Raw genomic sequence first — 25,726 nt, 5'->3', positions numbered from 1 at the left:
ACTGGCTTCAGGTATGTGGAGCACAAGGGGAAAAAGCAATGTGGTCCCCAATTTTAAAGCTGCACTTAAAGCTGATGAGAGGTTTTTAAAGTGATGGGCATATTTTGTAGTGTTCATTGGAGTGCCCCATAAAAAAAAATGTGCCCATCAGAGTGCCCCCTAACATAAAATGTGCCCATCAGCATGCCCCTTATTTTACGCTGATGGGCATTTTTTATGTTAAGGGGCACTCTAATGGGCATATTTTATGTTAAGGGTCACACTGATGGGCATATTTTATGTTAAGGGGCACTCTAATGGGCATATTTTATGTCAAGGGTCACGCTGATGGGCATATTTTATGTTAAGAGCAACGCTGATTTACATGTTTTGTTTTGACCATCAGAGTGCCCCCTAACATAAAATGTGCCCATCAGAGTGCCCCTTAACATAAAATGCCCATCAGAGTGCCCCCTAACATAAAATGTGCCCATCAGCGTGCCCCTTATTTTATGTTAAGCGTCACGCTGATGGGCAAATTTTATGCTAAGGGGCACGCTGATGGGCACATTTTATGTTAGGGGGCACATTTTACACATTTTATGTTAGGGTGCACTCTAATGGGCATATTTTATATTAAGAGCAACGCTGATGGACACGTTTTGTTTTGCCCATCAGAGTGCCCCCATAACATAAAATATGCCCATCAGAGTGCCCCCTAACAAAAAATGTGTAAAATGTGCCCATCAGAGTGCCCCTTAACATAAAATGTGCCCATCAGAGTGCCCCTTAACATAAAATGTGCCCATTAGAGTGCAACCTAACAAAATGTGCCCATCAGAGTGCCCCTTATTTTATGTTAAGGGTCACGCTGATGGACACATTTTATGTTAAGGGGCACGCTGATGGACACATTTTATGTTAAGGAGCACTCTAATGGGCATATTTTATGTTAAGAGCAACGCTGATGGACAAGTTTTGTTTTGCCCATCTTTCTGAGTCAAAGCACAGACTTCAGATTCGGACCTCGGGCCAAAGAAAATTTTGGCGACCGGACCTCCTTGAATTTTAATTCATTACCCCTGCTTTAGGGCATCGGGATGACGTTCTGCTGGTGCCTCTCCAGGACGCTTGGCTCTTCCGGTACCGGTGGCTTGCGTTCCACCGCCCGGATATCCGGACGGGCGGAAGTGACATCATTGCGGTGGAACGTACAGCTGTTCCAAGTATGGATGGCGTGCGTTCCACCACTTGTATACATCGCTGCACTATGTAGACACATCGTTATGGCAGCACAATCAAATCAGCAGTTATTATGGTAACAGCAAAGGTAACCACCATCTCTGCCATCGCTATTAGATGTCCATCAAATACAGCAGCATCTATTTCAATCTCCATGGGCACATTATATAATTGCCCTATATATCGATTATGCACACTTATTTAGCCATTGGGCCTTTGGTGACCATTGTATTGTTGGAAGGATCAGCAATTGCTGTGAGTTATGCTGTGATTTCTGTCCCTTGGTGCTGTGCATTTCCTGAGCGAGGATGATCATCTGCTTCGTTCTGAAGTTGCTGAGCACCACTAGTATTTACCTACTATTTATTATGATTTATTTTGTATGAAAGTTGTGTGCAAATGGTCATCATCGTGGAAGCTCAGCATATAGATCTGTAGAGTGTTGTATCTATGTTATGGTTTGGGTAATTGGTTGTCTAGCCACGCCCACAAGGGTGGTATCTCCTCCCACAACCTTGAGGGTCATGTGGAGGCCTTGTCCACTATATTTAAACCATGGACTCAGTCGTGGCCTTCAGGCTCTGATTCAGAGGCACGGCCTCGAAACGCGTTAGCCCTTCGTCTTCACGAGACATTGGACCTTTAACAAAGATGTTGCTCTAAGGAATTGATATGCTGGAACATTTTGCATGTTTGTGAGTAGCTGATTTTAAAACTTGTTTCATTAAAAGCCCACTGAGGATAATGCGCTAGGCTGGTGCGCCCTTTTCTTTGTTTTTATTCGCAGTGTTTTTGACCACCCCGGTCGTAGAGGGCAGCAAAGCTTAGCCGTAGTGGATGCCAAGTGTGAGTTCCCGGGATAGAGGTAGCCTGGGGACCTGGTTCTGAGCGCAGGAGCAGGGTGCTCAGCATCACAATTTTCTTTTCTCCTATTCCCTCTCCTGAGCTTCCCCAGATGGACTCCCCTAGCAGGGCTTCTTCATCCCAGAGACTCTCCGGTCTCCCAGAGGGATCAGGGAGATGCTCTCCGATTTCCCTACTCAAGAGAATATACAAGACATGGCAGCCTTGACAGTTAAAGCACTCTCTAAAAACCTGCAGGAGGTCCGTGCCCAAGTAGATAACCTTGAGTTAAGGGTGGTCAAGCTGGAGGGAACTTCTACCTCCACGGTTGCGCCTCTCTGCCCTGGAGGCTGACCAACAGGCCCTGCTCGCCATTTTGTTGATGTACAGCTGCGCCTGAATGACAGCGAGAACCGCTACCGGTGGAAAAACCTGGGCCTCAGAGGGATACCCAAGGCCACCATGGGCTCCAATTTGCACTCCACAGTTACAGCTATCCTCAACCAACTTTTAAGCAAACCTCCTATCTCGGAACTAGAATTGGACCGCGTCCACGGGGTTCAGGGCCCCAGAACATCCTCCCCTGCTGCTACAAATTCATCTGGCCCTCTCCCCCTCCACTTTATGTCCTCTGCAGAGTAAACTTTTTCACTATTAAAGAGGAAATCCCGCGTCAAGCATGGACACAGTGACCGATTGACTTTGATGGAGCCTCTGTTCAGGTGTACTTCGATGTCTCCAGTCATACCCGGGGCATGATGCGCCCACTGTTGGGAGGTCATTCGCACAGCTGACGCCACCTATCGCTGGGGCCATCCCTTTCATCTCATTGTTAAGAAGCACAGAACTGACTTCTACCTTCACTCTCCAGACCAGCTGCGTGCTCTTTTCTCCTTCCTGGAAAAGGCTGCAGTTAATGTCCCGTACTGGTCTGCTTTCCTGCTCAACCCCGAGACTTTCCCCGCTCTCCCCCCAAGACCCCAGCGGCCCAGGCGGGATCACTCCAGACCCTTCAGTCGAGATCAACACAGGCGGATGCCCGCTGCTCCTGAAGATCCGTGGCATTTTGTTCTTCCATCCCATCAAACTTTCCGACTCCAGCTGAGTATGCTTACCTTACAGTTGCCCTAGCCACTTGGGGCTGATCCATACTTTGCATCTCCTTACACCCCTTTGGTTTTCCGAATGTGAACAGTTTGTGTGGTTTAAGCCCTGGCCCCCCTTTTTCCTTTTGCAGTTCCCCCTGATGCCCCCGGGCCTCTTTTTCCTCTCCCCTTTTTTTTTGCCCGGGAGCATCGAGGTAGATGCTTGGCCTTATGTCCTAATTTTATTACTCTGCCGCAGTTTGGAAGACTGAGGAAGAAGAGTTTTCTTTCCCCCTGTGAGGCCTTTGATGAGGTCATCCGGGGAGGCTTCAAACAGGCGATCCCCCACAAATGGAAGATCGTATAAGGCCTTCTTAGAAGCCTGGCCCGCACACCGGCATTTCAGTCAGATAATACACTGCAGGACCCTCGCTGAGACAGTCTAGAAATCAGGGGAGCGGCACCCATAGAGGCTTTAGAAGTTTTTGCCCACTCTGTCATAGCTTGCGACGCCAGGGCAATGGTAAACACCGGTCTAAGTGCCAAACCAGCCACAGCAAACATATGGTGGGTCAAGGCCTCCAACCTCCTATCAGCTTAAGGTTTTTCAGTTGAACCTGGTATGGCTTTTGAGGTTGAGGTCTCAATTTAATGAAAGGAACGGTTCTTGGCCTCGAAGGAGGGTGAGTCTTTCCAGCCGGAGGTCTAAGTTTGTGTGCTAGGGTAGACTAGTACTTTTATTCCCAGTGACATCCTTCATGAGGGAGTCCATAGCCCCTCTAAATTCTATCCCTCATGAGGCATGCAAGGTAAACTTTTTGCATGCCTGCTCCTCAGCCCAACATTTCAACCAAAGATCTCTACATGCAAGAGCAGATGATCCCAGGAGCCGCACATCGGAACAAGACCTGCTGTGTGTAAAGTAGAAGTCTCAGCCTGGACTTCCACCAAGCCACGCCCCTAATGCATTTTACTCAACCCACTGGAGCTTACGCGTGGAAACGCACACATGTAAATATATACATCCATACACACACATATATTATATATATATATATATACATATATACATACATACATACATACATACATACATACACACACACACATATATACATCTGTATATATCTATACAGATATACAGTAAAACCTTGGATTGCGAGCATAATTTGTTCCGAAACATGCTTGTAACCCAAACCACTCGTATATCAAAGTGAATTTCCCCATAACAAATAATGAAAATATGAATAAATGATTGACTTATTTATAAGTCCTTCAGTTTATAGTAGAATATAGCAATGTGATGGTAGCCTCCACAAGGGGATTAGAAGCAAAATCCAGCAGGAACTACGGTGTATAAAAGAGGAGAGGCATGCCTCCAAGTGTGAAAATATGGGAATATTTAATGAAGGTTCAACATTTAGCAACTCACATGGTTAATTAAAAGAGGCACATCTAAGTATGCATGTAACTGAGGTAAAGCTGTCCACATAGACCATCCTCCTTACCGCCATCATCCCTTCCACACTGCACTCCACGAGAGCTTCAAGCCTCACTTTCAGATCGCTCTACCGCAGGGTTGTCTTCCAGGTCATGATTGCAGACTGACAGCGGTGAGGGGAGGATGGTCTAGGTGGACAGCTTTACCCCAGATGCCTGCATACTTAGATGTGCCTGTTATAATCATCAATCATGTGAGTCTCTAAATGTAACTTCATTAAATGTAACCATATTGCTACACTTAGAGGCGTGTTTCCTCTTATTCTCAGTTGTGCCATGACGCTACTTGTATATCAAGACATTGCTTGTTTATCAAGTCAAAATGTATAAAAAAATGTTGCTTGTCTTGCAAAACGCTCTCAAACTAAGTTACTGTATAACTATATAGATATATAGATATATATATATATATATATATATATATATATCTATCTATATCTTCTCAAGGGCAACATCATCCATCAAAGGATTTCTGAGATTCCTCATTAGACCGAGCCTCCACAGCAGAAGGCTCAGGGGCTGCAGGGAGATCAGATGGCTTTGGTAGGGCAAAGTATGGAGGGAGGTAGTCCTCTAGTCCCTGGGGGGAGATGAACCTTAAAAAGGATTGTTTTATGCAGAGAATGCATTAGGTAAAAAAAAAAAAAAAAAAACCTTTATGACTTTACCACAAGATTCATAACTAAGGAAGCATAGTTGTTTTTTTTAGGAAAATGTAAAAAAAATACAAAAAAAAAAAAAAAAAGAATAGCAGTTAGGCGATTACACAAGAAGAGTTTTGCACTTTGAAACAAGCGTGTCCGTGTGCTGGCGAAATATTTAATATATTTTGCACACTGTGACCAGATGGGAATTGTTGCAGCACCCTTTTAAACACACTGTCAATGAAAATATGGTGTGTGAGCAAAATATATCACCAGTTCATAAAATGATGCACAGCATTCAGATGTTGCAATGAGTATCATTTCTTACCCCAGAGATGTCTGCCACTCTGTGGATTGGAATTTCTTTCTTGCTGTGAAGGCCTTTGGCATTCTTTATGGCCCTAATGAATGAGAACAAAACAAGTATTTATCAAAGCGGTTACAGCCCAAAATTAAGATGCATCTTTAGTCTACAAAGTACATGCACAGACCCACAGCACCGTGAATGATTTTAGGGAAAAAAAAAAAAGATAAAAAATATTCTTAATACTTTCTGTGCAAATGAGGGAATGTCATCACACCTCTGATGCTGTCCAATTCAACTGTAACCTGAAAAGGGTATTTTGGGCTGGATTCTCACCTGTTCGCACACATAATAATGCCTGTTAACATGCACTGCACCACATCTTGTAATACTATAATCGTGAATTACACTAAAAACACTAATAGTGCAATACACTAATTTATTCTGAATGGCATCCCGATGCACATACATTATACAGAACAAACACTCATATCCCTCAGTGCACCACTCGCATCACAACTCTCTTTGAAAATGCACTGTGGCGTGCTGCTTTTGGAGTACTGTTACAGCTGCACACAAACCACACAGATGACAGGGGAGTGTTTTTCCTGCCAAAGGTTTTGTATTCCTGTCAAGCCAACAGCTCTGCCACATAGTACAGTTCTGCTCGACAGGGGAGGTGACCTGATCTTTTTCTGCTGTAATTTCACTTTCACTTACAGGTCTTCTCCCCAGCCTGTGAAAGAAAGTGAAAGTATCAGATTACTGGTGAGCTCAACTCCGATACGTGTTTATTTTAGATATATTTTCATAAAAACACTTTAAAAAAATAATCATTACTGACCTGCACTTTGTAGTGAAAATATAAATATGCTTGTTCAGATGCCAAATAACTTCCAGGCTGACCAGAGAGGGATCACTGACAATTATTGGTCAGCTTAAGCATGTATTGCAATATATGTGAACCACAAATCCCCCTTTTAATAGGATTTTGCTAAGAATATGTTATGGTAATTGAGTGACTATGACTCTTTAGTATCTCATGTGTTGTACATACAAAAGATATTAAGGACCGAACACATCTACATTTTCACTGTATAATTCAGGTCAGTATGTAGTCAAAAAGGGCTGGAATGATTTAAGTTGCTATATTCTTTGATGGAACACCACTCTAGAGCTTAGTAAATGAGGTAAAGTTTCAATTTACAAGAAATACCCAATCACATGAAAAAAGAAAAAAAAATGTGTTTTAGCTTGCATGAAGGTCATCAGATCTCCTGCTCATCTACGAAGTTCGGGACGTAACTTGCAAAGTGCACGGTTTATTTACATTTAGTAAATCAACTCCCATTATGCTCACTATGCTTTTACTCCCCTTGTATTTGGTTTGTTTATTTTGGTGTCTTTTGGAGAACACACTTGGTTCAAAGCATAGATGGCTACACAAAACACACAAACCCTCACCTTGTAAAACAACCATTCAGTTTAAAATACAAATGAAAGGCAACACTTTTGTGAAAGATATAATAAACACTTTTTAATAAGTGGTCACAATCAATGTTTTCAGCTGCATTTGGAATTGGGGAAGAAACAACACTGACGTTCCCAGTGAAAAGGGTGAGTGCATTAGGACAGATCTGATCATTGAAGAGCAGGATGAGTTCCCAGCATAGCTAGAGAGAACTGACCACTGTTTTCTCCTGCTTCGCATGGTCAGATTTTATTAGGAAAGCAGAGGGACTGGCAGGGATACCAGGGATTTAGACACAGTCAGCCTTGAAAAGCAACAGAAAGTAATGAGCATCTGCACAATCAACACAATTAACTTTACAATCAGTTTGCTGCTGATTTCTCCATATGACAGTAAGGACCACACTGTCTGATGGATTCAACATTTAGGCTAGTTTCACATTTATGTATGTGTTGCTGATGTGTTTAACAGCATGTTTTGCGTTTTATTTCTTTCCTACACATTTTTAGAAAGTTTTCAGTTTTTTGTGAAGTGCTGATGTTGCCAAGCGGGGGTGTCTACTGTCGTGCCGAAAATGCACCATAAACGCATATACATGTGTTTTTCATGCAATTCCATTGACGTCTATGGGCCAAAAAGTGCCCTGTGCTGCGTCATTCCTTCCCCCTCCATTCTCCTGGTTTCAAGAGCACTCAATAGCAGCAAAAGGAATCCAGAGAATTACCCTCCTTGGACCACTTGCCCACTTTTACCAGAACCAGGAAGCTTTACTCTTTTTGCCGATATGTTCCGTCTGACAAAACTGATATGTCCAAAGCTCATTTGGCTGTACATCTATAGATCACAGGAGTGCAGATTATTTTGCAGTTCTGTGACCCCGTTTTCAGCAGAGAGCGGGCTGAAGTCTACTCTCTGCTGACATCACAGATGTCAGTCCAGGCACTGCTTCATCACAACCATGGAGTCGGTATCCACTAGGTGCCTGGACTGACACCCAGCTCAGCCTCTCAGCAGGCCACTGAGAGCCTGAGCCAGCTGCTCCCCACCCCTCCACAGTGCTCCAATGAGCAAGGAGGAGGCAGTGCGGACAGTCAGCAGCTCTCTGCTCGGGGAGCTGTGAAAACCAAGTGATTGGCGGTGTTCGATCGCTCGGTTCTCAGTGGAGAGGTGCCATCGGACCAATGATGCATCCACCTAGATAAGTATAAATATGCAATAACCCCAAACCACATACTTCCCTTTTAATATGGTTAACACCATATATGAATTTCAAATTTAGGTACAGTGTTGCATGACTGCGCAATTGTCAGGTAAATAGCGCAGTGCTGAATACAAAAAAATGGCCTAGTGGACAACATCGCTTTAACCAATACCACGTAATTTTTTGTGTAAGCTTTGGCTCACATCACAGAACTAGGAAGCACTACTGCATGTAGATCTTTCTAAACGCAAAATATTGTGCTTTGTTAAAGGAAATACGTGCCAACTTACTGTGAAAGGTAAGGGTGCTTTACACTGCTCTGCTAAAATAAATGTGGTAACGCACGAGTTTGCCACGTTTTCTGAATGGCTGACTCCAATCTTGTACCTGTAAAACTTGAACATGTGACTCAATACATGCACCAAAAATGCAATATAGGTTGAATTTTTGATGCATTTTTATAAAAGTCAACTGGAGATTTGCTTTTGGTGCATTTTTAAAAAGCACACAAAAGCTGCAGCCTGAAGGACTCCAGTTCAGCTTTCTTGCTTGAAGATCTCACAGGAACACTGGAGAAAAAAGCTGTCTAAAAAATCTTTTTAAGAAAAAAATCTTGCCAGGACCGAAGATCCCAGCAAGGTATCTAGGTCCTTACTCCTGACTAGACAGAAAAAAACTGATTTGCTGTGGCGGAGAGAGAGAGGATATACCCTCGGGGACTGCCCCTGGGGTGTGGCCAGAGCATTTTTATTTCCTGTCTAGTCCTGCTCCTGTGGAGGCAACATAACCCGAAGGTGCTGTATCACCGAGGACTACGTCTGTCAATGAGCGATAGAAAAATATATATTTTTAACCGCCCCTGCCACCGTGAGCTCGCACACGAAAGAAAATGTATACGGAAGTCGCGCTCGCAGATGAAATCGCTGTTCATACCACACGTGAGGTATTGTCATGATCGCCAGAGCAATAATAAAAAAAAAAAAAAAAAAAGAAGAGCGACTAACTAAACTGGTAACCGTTAAACATTTTTAAAAAATTTTAAAGCAATGCCTATGTAGATTTTTTATTTGTCGCCATTCCGCGGGTGTGCGCAATTTTAAACTGTAACATGTTCGGTATCTATTTACTCGGCGTGACATCTTTCACAATATTAAAAAAAAAAAAAAAAAAAAAGGACAAACTTTAGTTATTTTTTTTTTTCAAATGCAGTGAAATGTACTTTTTCCAAAAAAATGGCTTTTGAAAGACCGCTGCGCAAATACCGCGTGACAAAAAATATTGCAATGACCGCCATTTTATTCTCCAGAGTCTTTGCTAAAATATATATATATATATATATATATATATATATATATATATATATATATAAATAAAATGTTTGGGGGTTCCAAGTAATTTTCTAGCAAAAAATACTGATTTTAACTTGTAAACATGTCAGAAATGGGCTTGGTCCATAAGTGGTTAAAATACAAGTGAAAAGGCTTACATTCAGACAACTTTATGATCCACCTGCAAACCTTATGCATTAAACTTTCAAAACCATTTAAGAAATTAATGCAATTAACACGCAATAGCAGACATGCCCCTTATGTTAAAAAAAAAAAAAAAAAAAAAAGAAAAGAATTCTTGGGAGGAAATAAGTAATCAAACACACACTTCACTTTTAACTCCTGCAGACTGACCTTACGGTCATAGCTAGAACAGTTCTGAAATTCATTAGCCAAGAAACAGTCACGTGCACCTTATTGTTCAACAATAGTCAGTTATATCTGGTTCTCAAATGATGGGCCTATCAGTGGATATGTAAATCATGTTACACATCAGTAGGGCACACAATTTGCTCAGACTGGCACAGCAGTTGGAAATAGGAAAAGTGCGGAGAAGACAATATACTAAGCATGTTCACACTGTGTAAGCAGACAGCCACACAGACTTCTCAGCATCCACATCCAATTCTAAATGGAAAGCTAAGTGCAGGGAGAATGGCTTTGTAGTAAAGCACAATTTTACACATCAAAAGTAATAATGCCTTCTTCTCCTTAATTCCTATGACTGCTTAATCACATGGAGGAGATTTAAATGCAAAGTGTGTTGTGGAGTTAATGGGAAAAAATCTCTCAGGTGTAAAGAGCAAATCTCTCCAAGGGAAGCAGAGCAAGCAAGGCTAGTCAATTAGAAGGGGAAAACAAATTAACAAGCGCTACCGATCCGATTCTAAGACCCATTTGCCATCTAGTGGAAAGCAATATCTAGGTATCTGATAAAGCAAACCAAGTGGAAGAACCATATGCAAAGACCTGAAAAGGAAAGATTGTACCGCTTAAAAAAATGAACAAAAGTGAGGGCTGACCAATCTGGTTAAGCTGCATATACCCCGTTAATAGTTTAATGTGGTCTTTTCAACTCGCTGGCTTGTTTAGATTAGCGCTCAGCACGATGCAGTAAAAATAGCTTGTGTCGGCTCTATTCCTCTACCACCTGTTGTCCCCAAAGCTATTGTACAAAGCCCTTTCCATCAAGGATGAAACAAACCAACTGTCTGAGCACCCCCCCACCCTCTGTGCAATGCTGGTTTTAATGGTCACTGAGGCAAGGGGGAAGAGCGGTGGTCATGCTGTGACTCTATTCATGCCAGGTTCATACGTGACTCAATGATCCAATAGGTAAAAGGTTTGGCCCTTTCCTGCAGACAACCCTATGGCTCCCTTCACAAGCTGAATTTTACTCACTGCTAACAGTCTGTCAATAAAAACAAGGTCGTTTAGGAAACTAGCTTTCCTCCTAAACGAAATCCAAAAGACAAACCACAACAAAAACATTTCTTTCTTCACTTCGGTTTGAATTTAAGTCACAATGCTGAAGTTATTAAACCAACTTACATGAAAATACAGACTTCAAAAACAAAATTTGACTGCAGGAAAAAAAAAAAAACACTGTGCCTAAGTATTCACTTTATTCACTTAGAAAAGGTTTCTTGTAATTTCACCAAATAAAAACAAAAAAATAAAACAAAAAACGCATTTATACAAATAGTTTGTTTATATTTCTTTGGAAGGGGGAAGTAGCTTGTGAAAAAGCTATCAGACCATTAAATTTAGCTTCACAAGATATGGATATTGTGGTTAGTAGAACCAGTGTGTAGGTTTAATTTGCAAATGATAATTACTCTTTATTTTTAATTTTTTAGCAATAGGTCATACAAAAAAAAGAAAAAAAAAAGTAAGAATAAAAGCACAAGACACCAGCTTTCACATCACAGCAATCCTAGAAGCACATTGGGTCCTTACTGGAGAAAAAGAAAATCTGCCATCTTAAATTTAGTACTGCCCTATTCATACCTTATACAACTGATTATACACCTTTATGCTTACAAATGTGTTAAAAGTCAATATCCATCTCATTAAATACAACTGAGCTTGCAGTATTTAAAAGCCAAGTTAACTTTTTTTTTTTTTTTAATTAAAAATTCCAGCTCCCCTATATCTACCAACGTACCATTAATGTACTTTTGCCAGAAAGAAAAAAAAAATACATTTGTCTTACCGTAAAATCCTTTTCTCTGATGTTCATTGACGACACAGCTCCAGATCCTTCTTGTCCATTGGGTTATGCTGCCCCCTACAGGAGTAGGACACTAGGAAGGAAAAAGCCTACCATGCCCAGGGGGTATACTCCCACTTTCTGCTATAGGCATCCAGCTTTGTTGCAAGCAATAAAAATAACCCAACTCAATAGAGGGGTGGGTGCTGTGTCCGTCAATGAATATCAGAGAAAAGGATTTTGCGGTAAGACAGAAATCCAATTTTCTCCTTTGACAGACACCGCTCCGGAATCTTCTTGACCATTGGGATGTTCCAAAGCAGTGTCAAACATGAGGGGGTGGGAAAAAGCACAGCAGAAAAATTCCCAAAGGCTAAACCTAGCCAAACAGTTAACATGGAGCTCAACCAGGAACAACCACTGGAGCTCACCTGAAAACAATACACCCTCAGAGGACCAGGTCCTCTCAAACAGCGGCCAGCAAAACTTTGCAGGCAAAAGCAGCATCCGCAGATGCCAACACATCTACTTTGTAAACTTTTGTGAAAGTATGCACAGACGACCAAGTGGCCACCTTGAAAACCTGCATCACTGACGCAGAAGGCCCAGGAGGCACTAAGCACCCGCATAAAATGCCTCTTAACAAGGAAAAGAGGAACCTGATCCTTGATTGAATAGGCCTGCGCTACCGTCTGTCTGATCCATATGGAAATAATCACGGCAGACCCCTTGCGAGGTCCATCCGTAAGGACAAAAAGCAAGTCTGATTTCCTAAACGACTTAGTTGCCGCCAGGTACACCCTGATCGCCGAACCACATCCAGAGAATGCAAGGCAATCTCCTTAAGATGCTTAGGACACAGGGAAGGCAACACTATCTTCATTCAGATGGTAACCAGAGACAACCTTAGGAAGGAATGACTGACAAGGGCAAAGCGCCACTGTCTCTGTGAATCACCAAACAAGGTGAACGACAAGACAAAGCTGCCAGCTCGGACACCCTGCGTGCGTAAGTAATCGCCACCAAGAAGGCTACCTTCTGGGACAATGTAAGCAGAGGAATCTTGTTAATATTTTCAAAAGGCGGTTTCTGAAGGTCCCACAGAGGCAACAGAGACTGCACAGGCGGAGCCAAGTGGCAAACCCCCTGAACAAAGGTGCGAACCAAGGAATGCGTAGCTAAAGGACATTGAAAGAAAATTGCCAAGGCTGAAACCTAGCCCTTGATTGTACCCAAGACCAGGCGCTGTTCTATACCTCTTTGGAACGCCAAAATTCGAGCCACTGAAAAGGAACGAGGGAGAAACCCCCAGAGACTCGCACCTCACAATATACGACTTCCAGACGCTATGGTAAATCTTTCGAGAGGTAGATTTTCTAGCCTTTAATAGCATGGGAATCACCCAGTAAGACAACCCCCTATCCTTCAGCACCTGGCTTTCAACAGAATCGGCTCGTGGACCCACCCGTCTTGAATCGGAAAGGTCCACGGATCCAGAAAAAAAAACTAAGACGTCATCCCACCCCAGATACAGGTGAGGGCATCCCTTCAGCCAGAAGAGGATTTGTCTGCAGGTCTGGAAGGACCTGCTCTCTGCTTACCAGTGTAAACAAACACAAAAGAAGGGAGCACCAGCCTAGCGCATTATCCTCAGTAGGCTTTTATTGATAAAATATTAAAAAATGTCTACTCACAAACAAGTGATGTAAGCCAGCATATCAGATCCGAATAACAACGTCCACAGTATTGGAGTCCACTGTCTTAGTCAAGAATATCGACTGACGCATTTCGAGGCTATGCCTCTTCCTCAGAGCCTCAAGCATAGCCTTGAAAACGCGTCAGTTGATATTTCTTGACTAAGACAGTGGACTCCAATACCATGGACATTGTTAGTCGGATCTGATATGCTAGTTTAAATCACTTGTTTGGGAGTAGACATTTTTTAATATTTTATCAATAAAATATAAAGATAATAACCGCGCTAAGCCTAAACAAAAAGCTGCAGCTGTAGTGGGAGTCACTAAAATAGAAATGAATAGAAAAGAGCTGCGCTAATGGATACTGTTTGATATGAGATAAAATAGGTGTACAATAATGAACCAAAATTTATGACATTCAATAAATAACATTCAATAAAATTCCATCAGACGATGATGTCCCAATATAGTAATAGGGAGCAAGCAGAGAGTGTCCGTGTAGAAAGGAATCCTCCACCAAATCAATGTGTCTAAAACCACATTACGTGCTGCATGCAAAGGGCTCACACCAGGCTTACCAGAGCTCAATATAGTGTAGGCATATATCATAGATATTCAACGATGAATCCACTCAAGAGACTGGCACCTCTTCCCAGCTGATCCCGTGACCACTCTTAGCGCAGCAGGAAGCTACACTATGCACCAACACCAATGGAAATCGTATGCAGCAACACCATACAAATCCTAGCTCGACGTCTCACTGATCCTCGCAGCGGATATGAAAGAAAGGGGAGCAACAATGGTGCAGTACGCAAAGAATTTATTTGTAATACCAGTTAAAATTACTCACATTTAGGGAGATTCAATAGCGCTTGCAATAGAACGTTGTGTACACGCTGCCGCCCGACTTCCAGGTTCCTCGTGGTGACGTCAGCACGCCTTCCCAGGAAGACGTCAATTGTGACAAAACGCGTAGGGAAGGCGTGCTGACGTCACCATGAGGAACCCGGAAGTCGGGCGTTCATTATTGTACACCTATTTGATCTCATATCAAACAGTATCAATTAGCGCAGCTCTTTTCTATTTATTTTATCAATAAAAGCCTACTGAGGATAATGCTATAAACTGGTGCGCCCTTCTTGTGTGTTTATGTTTACAGTATTATGTCGACCACCCTGGTCGTTGAGGGCAGCAAGGTCTAGCCATTTGGGAATGCCAAGTGCGAGTCCCGTAACAGAGGTAGTCTGAGAACCAGGTTCTGAGCGCAGGAGCATGGTGCCAAGCATCGCAATTTTCTCTGCTTACCAGCCAGGGCCTCTTGGAAGCTATGGAGACATTTTGAATGGATTTAGATCCTTTTTCTTGAGACACTGAGGAACAAAAAAAAAAAAAAACGCTGTTGAGCCGAGAAATAAGGACCACGTCTGCAACAAGATCCCTTGCCCCTGGAAGCCTGTGGGAGGAGAGTAGAGTACTCTTCCCTCCCCTGTCTCCCTAATGATTTCATCCAGAGAAGACCCAAACAGGCGATCTCCCACAAAAGAGATCCGCTAAGGCCTTCATGGAAGCTTGGTCCGCAGACTAGCATTTTAGCCATATCATGTGCCAAAGGACCACTGCTGTCACAGACAGCCTAGAAAGGAGCAGCATCCAGGGAGACATCACAGATAAACTGTAACCCCTGGACCAACTGGCCTGCCAGCTTCGCAAAGGCAGGGGGGAGCTGTTCCCCCCTCTAGATCCTGGCGCAAAAGCTTAGTCCACTCTGTCAAGGTCTGGGACACGAAGGCAATGGTGAACACCGGCCTAAGGACTGAACCGACCATGGTAAACATGTGCCGGACCCAAGGTCTCTACCTTCCTATCAAAAGGGTCTTTAAAAGCCGGAGACTCCTCCACCGGCATCAGGGTGGATTTGTTCAGCCTGGAAACCGAGAAATCCACCACAGGTGGGACTGTCCACTTTAACAGGGACTCTTCAAAGGGGTACGTTCTACCAATACGCTTCGGAACCACCACATTGCGTTTAGGGAAATCCCACTGATTTGCGACAATATGGTCAAAATAGGCGGCAAAAGGAAAAACTTTTGCATTTTTTGAGGATTTTAGGGGTAACCAAGGTGACTGGCGCCTCTGACGCAGCCTCCATTTTTTTAAGTTTCCCCGCACTGATAAAACCAGTGCCTCCACCAGCGCTTTTTCACGTGCGGCTGTAGTGGAAGAGGAATCATTCTCACTATCAGAGCACTCAGGGTACGTGGACACAAACCCAGCAGGGAGACTTGCATCCGTGACAGCCAAATTAGACTCAGAATCTGAGGAGACAGAGGAGGCAGGTGACGGCAGTGGATGCTTTTTGCTGGTTCTGTTTTGCAGGACCAAATTAACCTTGGACACTAAGGAATCACTAATGTTGACAGAACTGCCACCATTGCAGACAGGGTGGACCGGGACCCAGAAGAGCCCGCCGCCTCGGAGATGGGATCAGGGGGTGAAATTTGTTCAAGGGACTCCTTGTTGACCAGGGAACCACACAGGCAATTTGGAAAAAAAAACACTGCTAGTGACCCCCCCGCCAACATGCTAGCAGCACTACAAGTCCCAGCACAGCTGAATCGCTGCTATAACAGAGAGAGGCAGCCGCGATACCTTACCACCCCCCGGTCAGCACAGGAGAGCGCGCTGGATGCTGTGCCCATGCGGCGATCAGAGAGAAAGAGGAAGTCAGCACTAAAAGGTCCACTGTCACAGTAACCACCCACAAGGCTCCAAAAACATGGCCACTGTGCTGATAGGGAAACTGCCAGACTACACAAACATGGCTGCCGAAAACACAACTAATCTACGGCAAAATGGCAGCTCCCGGGGACCCACAGGAGATGCCACCAGGACACCCCCCCAACAGGCCGGCTGCATGCACTATTCCCCCCCGGCCCCCATCGCCCACTTGACACCCCCAAAATGCACCTGGACAGGTATGGGCACCCTCTGGGGGGGAACAGGAGGGGGAGCTAGTTGTGGGTAGATGGGGGGTGGTCCAAAGGGGACCTTGACATATGGGGGGGCTGTATGGTAAGGAGGGGAACCCGGGGTCTGATCGTCTCGAGGGGCCCACGTCCACCCCAAAAGACCACCAGGGAATGGGGGGACACTACTTGCCATACCATGGAACCGGTTGGGCACAGTTCCAGGCAGACTACCTCTCCATGGGAATGGGGGTGATGCGGGCAAGGAGGCATGCTGGGACTCAGGGCTGGACCAGGTTGTATGCATTCTCGTGAAACGCTTAACTCGCAGTCCAGCCCCCGTGCAGTGGGGCTATGTCGCTGGTCGACCTAGCACGGAGCAGAGGTCTGTACGTGCTTGCTGGCCGGACTTGGGAGACCATAAGGATCTAGAATATCCAGTCAGTCACCCAGTCCAGCAGTTGAGCAGTTGATTGTAATTCTCACAGAAACCTGTGGTAAAGCTTTTTCCTGCCTAGTGTCCTACTCCTGTAGGGGTCAGCATAAGCCAATGGTCAAGAAGATTCTGGAGCTGTGTCCGACAATGAAAGAAAGAGAACACGCCAAAATGTCTCATGGAGGTACTCCCACCAGGCTAGTTGTGAATGGGGTCTGAACCTTAAATTGGTGTGTTTGCACAAAAACAATGGGGCTCCGCTCACGTGCGTTTCCGAACGCATGGCAAACTGCACAGAAAATGCATGTTTTGCCCTGAGATTCAGAAATGCACTGCAAATGCACTAAAAAGATTTGTTATAAAATGTACCACTCTACTATAAAAAAGTCCTGGAGCTTCATTGGGGGGATTGTTACGTGTAGGGAAGCCTATTTAAGTGAAAGTGCTGCCCTATGCCTGTCAAGCATAAACACTAAAAATCGACCAAAATGTGTGCAGGAATGAGTTTCCACTATGTGAATGAGGCCTGGCTGCTGAGTGTTTCCATTCACTTCCTATGTACTTGTATAAAGATGGACACACGCTATGCAATCTGAACGTACAATTTAATTTAGCATTACCAGAACTATGGCATTAAGGGGGTGGGGATCACCTGAACAGTCTGTTCAATTTGTATCAAATCAGACAGGCCCTTGTACTACATACTGTAGCTGATTAGAGCGCTAACGGAGCTTGTACAATCAGATTTAATTTGCATGATAACCTTAAAACAAGAAGTAAACAGCTGGCTTTTTTTGTTGTTTAAAACCTGCAAGGCACTGTCATAATGTGCTAGTATGCATTGCATACTAGCACACTATGGGAAATGTACCATAGACCTTAGCGGTCTTTCAAACACAATTTTTTGGGCAGAGGAAGTCTTTTGCTAGAATTATTGTTCTCGCTCTGATGATCGCAGTGATACCTCAGGTGTGATTTGAACATCATTTACATTTGCGGACGTGAAAAAACTTAAGTCTAAAAGGCCCCAAACCAATACACTTCAAAGTAATCAAAAGCCAAAATCTGCATTTTTTAATACTGTCAGTTTTTTTAAACCGGGGCCATTAGCAGCCGAGTAAACTGGAAGTGACGGCGCTTACGGGTAACTTGATCGGAGACCCGATCAAAGCCAAATCCAGCTTCGTTTGGGACTACCCAGCCAGCGGACGTAACAGCTGGCTGCTCAGGTCTCCCGGTGGGACAGGAGAGCCACGGCAGAGAGGCGGAGGGAGGAACATCCCTTCCCGCTCCCTAGGACAACGGCGAGTGGCTGCTGAGCCGCATCGGTTATCACCAGAAAGCCGAACGCAGGCTCTAAAAACCGGTACCAGGTTGATGGCGGCTGCTGCAGCCATAATCCCGGTACAACCACTTCTTCAAGACAACGTTCAGGTACGTCCATTTGCGGGAAGTGGTTAATGACTTGACTTATTTTCAGGGGACAGCAAATGTACACGATTATACAAGCTGTACACATTACTTTACATTTAGCAGTGTTGTCACATGAAAATATATAATATATTTACAAAAATGTGAGGGGTGTACTCACTTTTGTGAGATACTGTGTATACACACACATATAATTATATATATATATATATATATATATATATATATATATATATATATATATATATACATATATATATATATATATACATACATACACACATACACACACATATACAGCTGCAAGAATGTGAACCCTTTGGAATGATAAGGATTTCTGCACAAATTGGTCATAAAATGTGATCTAATCATCCTCTAAGTCACAACAATAGACAATCACAGTCTGCTTAAACTGATAACACACAGAATTAAATGTTGCCATGTTTTTATTGAACACACCATGTAAACATTCACAGTGCAGGTGGAAAAAGTATGAGACTAATGACATCTCTAAGAGCTAATTGGAGTGAGATGTCAGAAAACTGGAGTCCAATCAATGAGATATTGGAGGTGTTGGAGTTGGATGTTGAGTGTTGGATATTGGAGGTGTTACAGCTGCCCTGCCCTATAAAAAACCCACCAGTTCTGGGTTTTCTTTTCACAAGAAGCATTGCTTTATGTGAATGATGCCTCACAAAGAAGAGCTCTCAGAAGACCTATGATTAAGAATTGTTGACTTGCATAAAGCTGGAAAGGGTTATAAAAGTATCTCCAAAAGCCTTCCTGTTCATCAGTCCACGGTAAGAAATGGTCTATAAATGGAGAAAGTTCAGCACTGCTGCTACTCTCCCTAGGAGTGGCCGTCCTGTAAAGATGACTGCAAGAGCACAGCGCAGACTGCTCAATGAGGTGAAGAAGAATCCTAGAGTGTCAGCTAAAGACTTACAAAACTCACTGGCAAATGCTAACATCCCTGTTAGCAAATTTACAATACGTAAAACACTAAACAAGAATGTATTTCATGGGAGGATACCACAGAGGAAGCCACTGCTGTCCAAACAAAACATTGCCGCACGGTTACAGTTTGCACAACAGCACCTGGATGTTCCACAGCAGTACTGGCAAAATATTCTGTGGACAGATGAAACCAAAGTTGAGTTGTTTGGAAGAAACACACAACACTGTGTGGCGAAAAGAGGCACAGCACACCAACATCAAAACCTCATCCCAACTCTGAACTATAGTGGTGGGGGCATCATGGTCTGCTTCAGGGCCTGGACAGATTGCCATCATCGAAGGAAAAATTAACTCCAAAGTTTATCAAGACATTTTGCAGGAGAACTTAAGGCCATCTGTCTACCAGCTAAAGCTCAACAGAAGATGGTTGTTGCAACAGGACAATGACCCAAAGCATAGAAGTAAATCAACAGAATGGCTTAAACAGAAGAAAATACGCCTTCTGAAGTGGCCCAGTCAGAGTCCTGACCTCAACCCGATTGAGATGCTGTGGCATGACCTCAAGAAAGCGATTCACACCAGACATCCCAAGAATATTGCTGAACTGAAACAGTTCTGTAAAGAGGAATGGTCAAGAATTACTCCTGACCGTTGTGCACGTCTGATCTGCAACTAAAGGAAACATTTGGTTGAAGTTATTGCTGCCAAAAGGAGGTTCAACCAGTTATTAAATCCAAGGGTTCACATACTTTTTCCACATGCACGGTGAATGTTTACATGGTGTGTTCAATAAAAACATGGCAACATTTCATTCTTTGTGTTATTAGTTTAAGCAGACTGTTCTGGTCTATTGTTTTGACTTAGATGATGATCAGATCACATTTTATGAGCAATTTGTGCAGAAATCCATATCATTCCAAAGGGTTCACATACTTTTTCTTGCAGCAGTATATACACATATATATAGTGGAGGAAACCTAACCAATAGCACACCAGGGCTTGTATCTATCCCAGAGGGCAGAATCTGCCGCAAAGCACCCTGGGCGAGGGTATAAGTCTGAGGGGAACACATGACGCAGCATCTTTGGCGGGAAGCAGAGTCCCTGGAGGAGTCTCTCCTCCTGTCAGCGGTAGTGAAGGTGTCCTTGGTGGTCGGCCTGAATGACAGAAGGTTGATCTGAGCTGCAGAGAGGGATCCAGTGTGCTGTGGACTGAGTGGAGCTGCTGGGCAGAGGTTTCCAGGAGAGCAGTGTCGTGAGTACTGTAAACTGCCCAGGTGTCTGCCTAGGAGAGGGGACAACTCCAGAAGGTCAGAGGGATCCGGGAGCCAGCTAACCAATAGAGAAGGCTTAGAAAAGGGGGTGCCAGAGTCTAAGCCATGAAGATGTGTGTGAAAGAGGGTGCCGGTACGGGCCCTGAAGCGTACAAGTGTTCAGGAGTGATAAAGTAGCTACCTCAGCAAGGAGTGCTTATGGGAGCTTCAAAAAGGACTGAGTCACAAGAAGGTGATCAGAAGTCAGTTCAGTGCTAACAGGCAGCAGGCCAGCGTTAACCAGTGCTGACCGGCATCAAGCCAGCATCAAGTCAGCGCCAAAAGGCATTTTTTCCAGTTGTCCCCTGTAAATTGTGCATAGTTGAGCCAAAGGAGTATCCCACTCATCCAATCCAAGTTCTCAATAAATATAAAAACCCAAAGATACTGGACTGGTCATTGTTTCAGTGCTCACACTCTCAAGTCTTTTGCAGACTAACAGGATTTCTTCTACGATTGCCCTGTATTTGGCTCCATCTATCCAGGTTTCACAGTGGGGATGGTCTGTTCGGGGTGATGTGCAGTGTTAGTTTTCCACCACACAATTTGCTTTTAGGCTAAAAAGTTAAATTTGGTCTCATATGACCAGAGCACCTTCTTCCACATGTTTGTTTGGTCCCCTACACATGGCTTCTTGTAAACTGCAAATGGGATTCCTCATGGCTCTCTTTCAACAATGGCTTTCTTTTTGCCACTCTTCCATAAAGGCCAGATTTGTGGAGTGCACGACTAATAGTTGTCCTGTGGACAGATTCTTCCACCTGAGCTGTGGATCTCTGAAGCTCCTCCAGAGTTACCATGGGCCAATTGGCAGCTTTTCTGATTAATGCTCTCCTTTTGTGAAGACACTCAGGTTGAGCAGTGTTATTTAGTGTTAGGTTCTGCAAGATACACAGGATGCCTTGTTGTTGGCCTTGCAGCTTCCGCATGCATTTGCAAATGTGTGTTAACTAAACTCCTGTTTTTAACCCATATTGTTAGACAGGTTTATTTGGTTTGTTAGCAGACTGGTGGGTAAGTACTTCAAACTAGGGACTGGCTGTTTTCCACACACCTTCATTTATCCCCCTTGCTTTTCAACTGATTAATGCTCTCCTTGCCCAGCCTGTCAGTTTAAGCGGACAGCCATGTCTTGGTAGGTTTGCAGTTGTGGTTGAAAAAATGGGAATTCCGCGCTTATGGATAAGATAAATAATGGCTGCAGTCTACCTCAAAATATAGTCTAGAGTCTATATCCAAATAGGTGTAGGGATGGTGAGGTGGGTGGCGCTGCCAAAATAGTGTCGCAGTCTATAGTGGTGGTAAGTTAAATGTGGTATGTCATTGAAAATACATAGTAAATGGTAATAAATACAATCAACAAATGGCTAAAAATATTGATGATAGTACAGTACAATAAATACAGTAATAAATATAAGTGAATAAGTGCATTAAAGTGACAGTGACCGTATTAAAATAATTTATATATAAATGTATGAAATATATAAATTGAGTGAAAACGAATAAAATTAATTTAAAGTGCTAGGTGAGCAACAAGTGAAAATATGAATATAGTGAACAAACTTGTAAACAGGAATGGTAAAGAAGGACAAGGTGAGCAAACTAGCTATTGCTAGGTGAAACCAATTGTCCAATTGGCAAAGGAATGCTAGATAGAGTAAATAATATAAAGTGATCTGAGAACAAATCTCAGGTGTGCCAATATAAATTAGCAGGTGAAATAGTGAATAAAAAGTGGAAATCGGGAAAATGTATATATACATATAAAACTATATGTATAAAAATGGTATAAAAGATCCAATAAAAAAGTCCATATATAAAATATATGTATGAAAACAGATCTTCTATAAAAAATTGCAGTGAAAGTTCATAGGGGGTATACAAGTGGATGAGGCTTCAAGGTAAGCTTAATGGGTGAGTCCCGAGGTGGTCCAGGATACGGGTGCCGGGTGAGGAAACCAGTGCTCCCCTCTTGATAATTCCCACACTCACCAGAGCTAGGCACCCCTGCAGGGGTAACCAGCGGTAAATAGATAGGGTAGTTCCCTCAGCCAGGTAAATCCCGTATTCCAATCTCCTCAGGGGTTAATCATGGATCAGCTCTTTTGTGTTCAGGCAGCAGAGTAGTTGAAGTCACTGGGCTCCTCCCCTCAGTCCCTCTCACTCTCCTCCTAGCTTTGTCTTTAGTCCTGTGCAGCAGCAGAGCAGCGAGTGACCATCCATCCGCATGGAGGGTCAGGCAGGCAAGGCTCTCCCATTAAGCTTACCTTGAAGCCTCATCCACTTGTATACCACCTATGAACTTTCACTGCAATTTTTTATAGATCTGTTTTCATACATATATTTTATATATGGACTTTTTTATTGGATCTTTTATACCATTTTTATATGTATATATACATTTTCCCGATTTCCACTTTTTATTCACTATTTCACCTGCCAATTTATTTTGGCACACCTGAGATTTGTTCTCAGATCACTTTATATTATTTACTCTATCTAGCATTCCTTTGCCAATTTGACAATTGGCTTCACCTAGCAATAGCTAGTTTGCTCACCTTGTCCTTTACCATTCCTGTTTACAAGTTTGTTCACTATATTCATATTTTCACTTTTTGCTTACCTAGCACTTTAAATTAATTTTATTAATTTTCACTTAATTTATACATTTCATACATTTATATATGTTTTTTAATACGGTCACTGTCACTTTATTGTACTGTACTATCATCGATATTTTTAGCCATTTGTTGATTGTATTTATTACCATTTACTAGGTATTTTCAATGACATACCGCATTTAACTTACCACCACTATAGACTGACACTATTTTGGCAGCGCCACCCACCTTACACAGGTTTGCAGTTGTGCCATACTCTTTCCATTTTCGGATGATGGATTGAACAGTGCTCCGTGAGATGTTCAAAACTTGGAATATTTTTTTATAACCTAACCCTGCTTTAAACTTCTCCACAACTTTATCCCTGACCTGTCTGGTGTGTTCCTTTGTTCCTTGGTCTTCATGATGCGGTTTATTCACCAAGATTCTCCAACAAATCTCTGAGGTCTTTACCAGCTGTATTTATATGGAGATTAAATTATACACAGATGGACTCTATTTACCAATTAGGTGCCTTATGAAAGCAATTGGTTCCACTAGATTTTAGTTAGGGGTATCAGAGTAAAGGGGGCAGAATACAAATGCACGCCACACTTTTCAGATATTTGTAAAAAATTGGAAAAAAACATTTATAATTTTCCTTCCACTTCACAATTATGTGCCACCTTGTGTTGATGTATCACATAAAATCCCAATAAAATACATTTACATTTTTGGTTGTAACGTGACAAAATGTGGAAAATTTCAAGGGGTGTGAATACTTAAAGGCACTCTATTTTCCCAGTAAACCAGCATATTATTCTCCTGCTAAGAGCAAAGACTGGCCTGGAAGAGCCATGAAAGCCATACAATATTAACCTGCAATATACTGATACAATGAACTTCTTCATGGTAGTGTCAAACTATTACAAGTTAAGGGAAATGGATTTAGATTATCACACCCAAGGCAGGATGAAAGTTTAGAAAAAGTGTTGCTTTAAAAATGTTTGTGAAAAACTGCTGCTTAAGTTATGAGGGAAAAAAAAAAGGAAATTCAGATGACAGCAGTATAAATTCCCAATTTTATGTCCCACTTATTTGGATACTAAACAGCAATGAGGCTTTCAAATAAGAATCTTATCTTTATCTTTCAATTACACAAGGTAGAGAGATTACACATTTGATAAAGCTTTTTTTATTTCATAGACAAATGGGTAATTGCAAATGTAATCTCCATTGAAAGAAAATCCAGACCAACCTTGAAGGTGTGCCCTTCACATGACGCTGAAAAAAAAATTCTGCAGCCCAGGTCACACCAATATACTGGATAACACATGCAGGCTGGCCTGTAAAGAGCAAGAAACCAAAGCACAAGGCCAAAGTGCAAGTTTAAAAGTGACCCATTAATTTCTGAGATTTAGCACCTAGGGTACTCCTTTTTAAAATTAATCTAAAAATATAATATATTAAAGCATACAGATTTTTAGATGTGATGGCTGCATTTATTTTCTTTTTCAAGGTCAATTATATTTTCTGCAAGTACATAAAGGCCTCTTGCACACTGCACTGCACCTTGAAAAAGCTCAGCACAGTTTATTTTTTTACTGAGCTAAAATACAGCCCATTAATTGTAATGTGCCTATGCACACAGGAGCGTAAACAAGCGTTGTGCATTCTTCAGTAAAACAGAATAGAAAAATCTGCATTTTTGGTCAGTAATTTACGCCTCATGCGCGCAAATGCTTAACTACATTAAGTACAACACAAGAATGCAAGAAAAATATGTGCAAATACATAAAAAAAAAATCTAAAAAAGTAGATGCTCAAACAGTAGTATAGTGTGCAAGAGGCCATAAATACCTATCCTGCCTGAATGGCAGTGTTCCCCCCTCTATGTAATGGAGATGAGAAGTGGAGAAAGGGTTAGTGCCCTAAATCAGGACAGCAACCTTGTTACAGCCAAATAGTGCAGTAGCCTACTGACAAGACAGTGGAGTGAATGTACCCACCCTCACTCAGGAAGTGTACTTTTCCCAGGATTGCCAAGTGAAAAAAAAAGAATGAGGAGGATGATGAGGATGAGGAGGATCAAATCCAAAGTCAGCGCAGCCCTCGGCCAGGAAATTTGAGAGCCCTTCATGCTTCCATCTGCTGACCAGCTTTATGGAGATGTGGATTTCATTCTCCAGCAGGACTTGGCACCTGCATACACTGCCCCAAGTACCTATACTTTGTTTAATGATCATGGTATTACTTCTGCTTGTTTGCATAGCAAACTCGCTTGACCTAAACCTCAGAGAATCTGTGGGGTATTGTCAAGAAGAAGATGAGACCATAGCGGCCTTCATCTCATCTGCTTTGTTGGGGGTCTACCAAAGCAAACTGGGCATCCAAAACACCTCAGCAGTGCCGAAAGCTGATCACCTTCAGGCCACGCCACCTTGATGCAATAATTCATGCAAAAGGGGCCCCAACCAAGTATTGAGTATACAATACTGTATATGGACATACTTTTCAG

The 25,726-nt window shown here is 42.8% G+C and overlaps 1 protein-coding gene across 1 annotated transcript in view; it reads right to left on the bottom strand.

Moving 5' to 3' along the window:
- Nucleotides 1-25,726, bottom strand: part of SND1 (staphylococcal nuclease and tudor domain containing 1) — a 967,943-nt gene that overhangs the window by 567,475 nt on the left and 374,742 nt on the right. The window contains exon 14 of the mRNA XM_082257077.1: nt 5,622-5,694. Coding sequence (XP_082113203.1) covers nt 5,622-5,694 — 73 coding nt within the window. The remainder of the gene's footprint in view (nt 1-5,621; nt 5,695-25,726) is intronic.

Source organism: Pelophylax lessonae, assembly GCF_965119305.1.
Source record: "Pelophylax lessonae genome assembly, chromosome: 4".
Lineage (NCBI taxonomy): Eukaryota > Metazoa > Chordata > Amphibia > Anura > Ranidae > Pelophylax > Pelophylax lessonae.
This window is presented reverse-complemented; position numbering and strand designations above follow the sequence as displayed.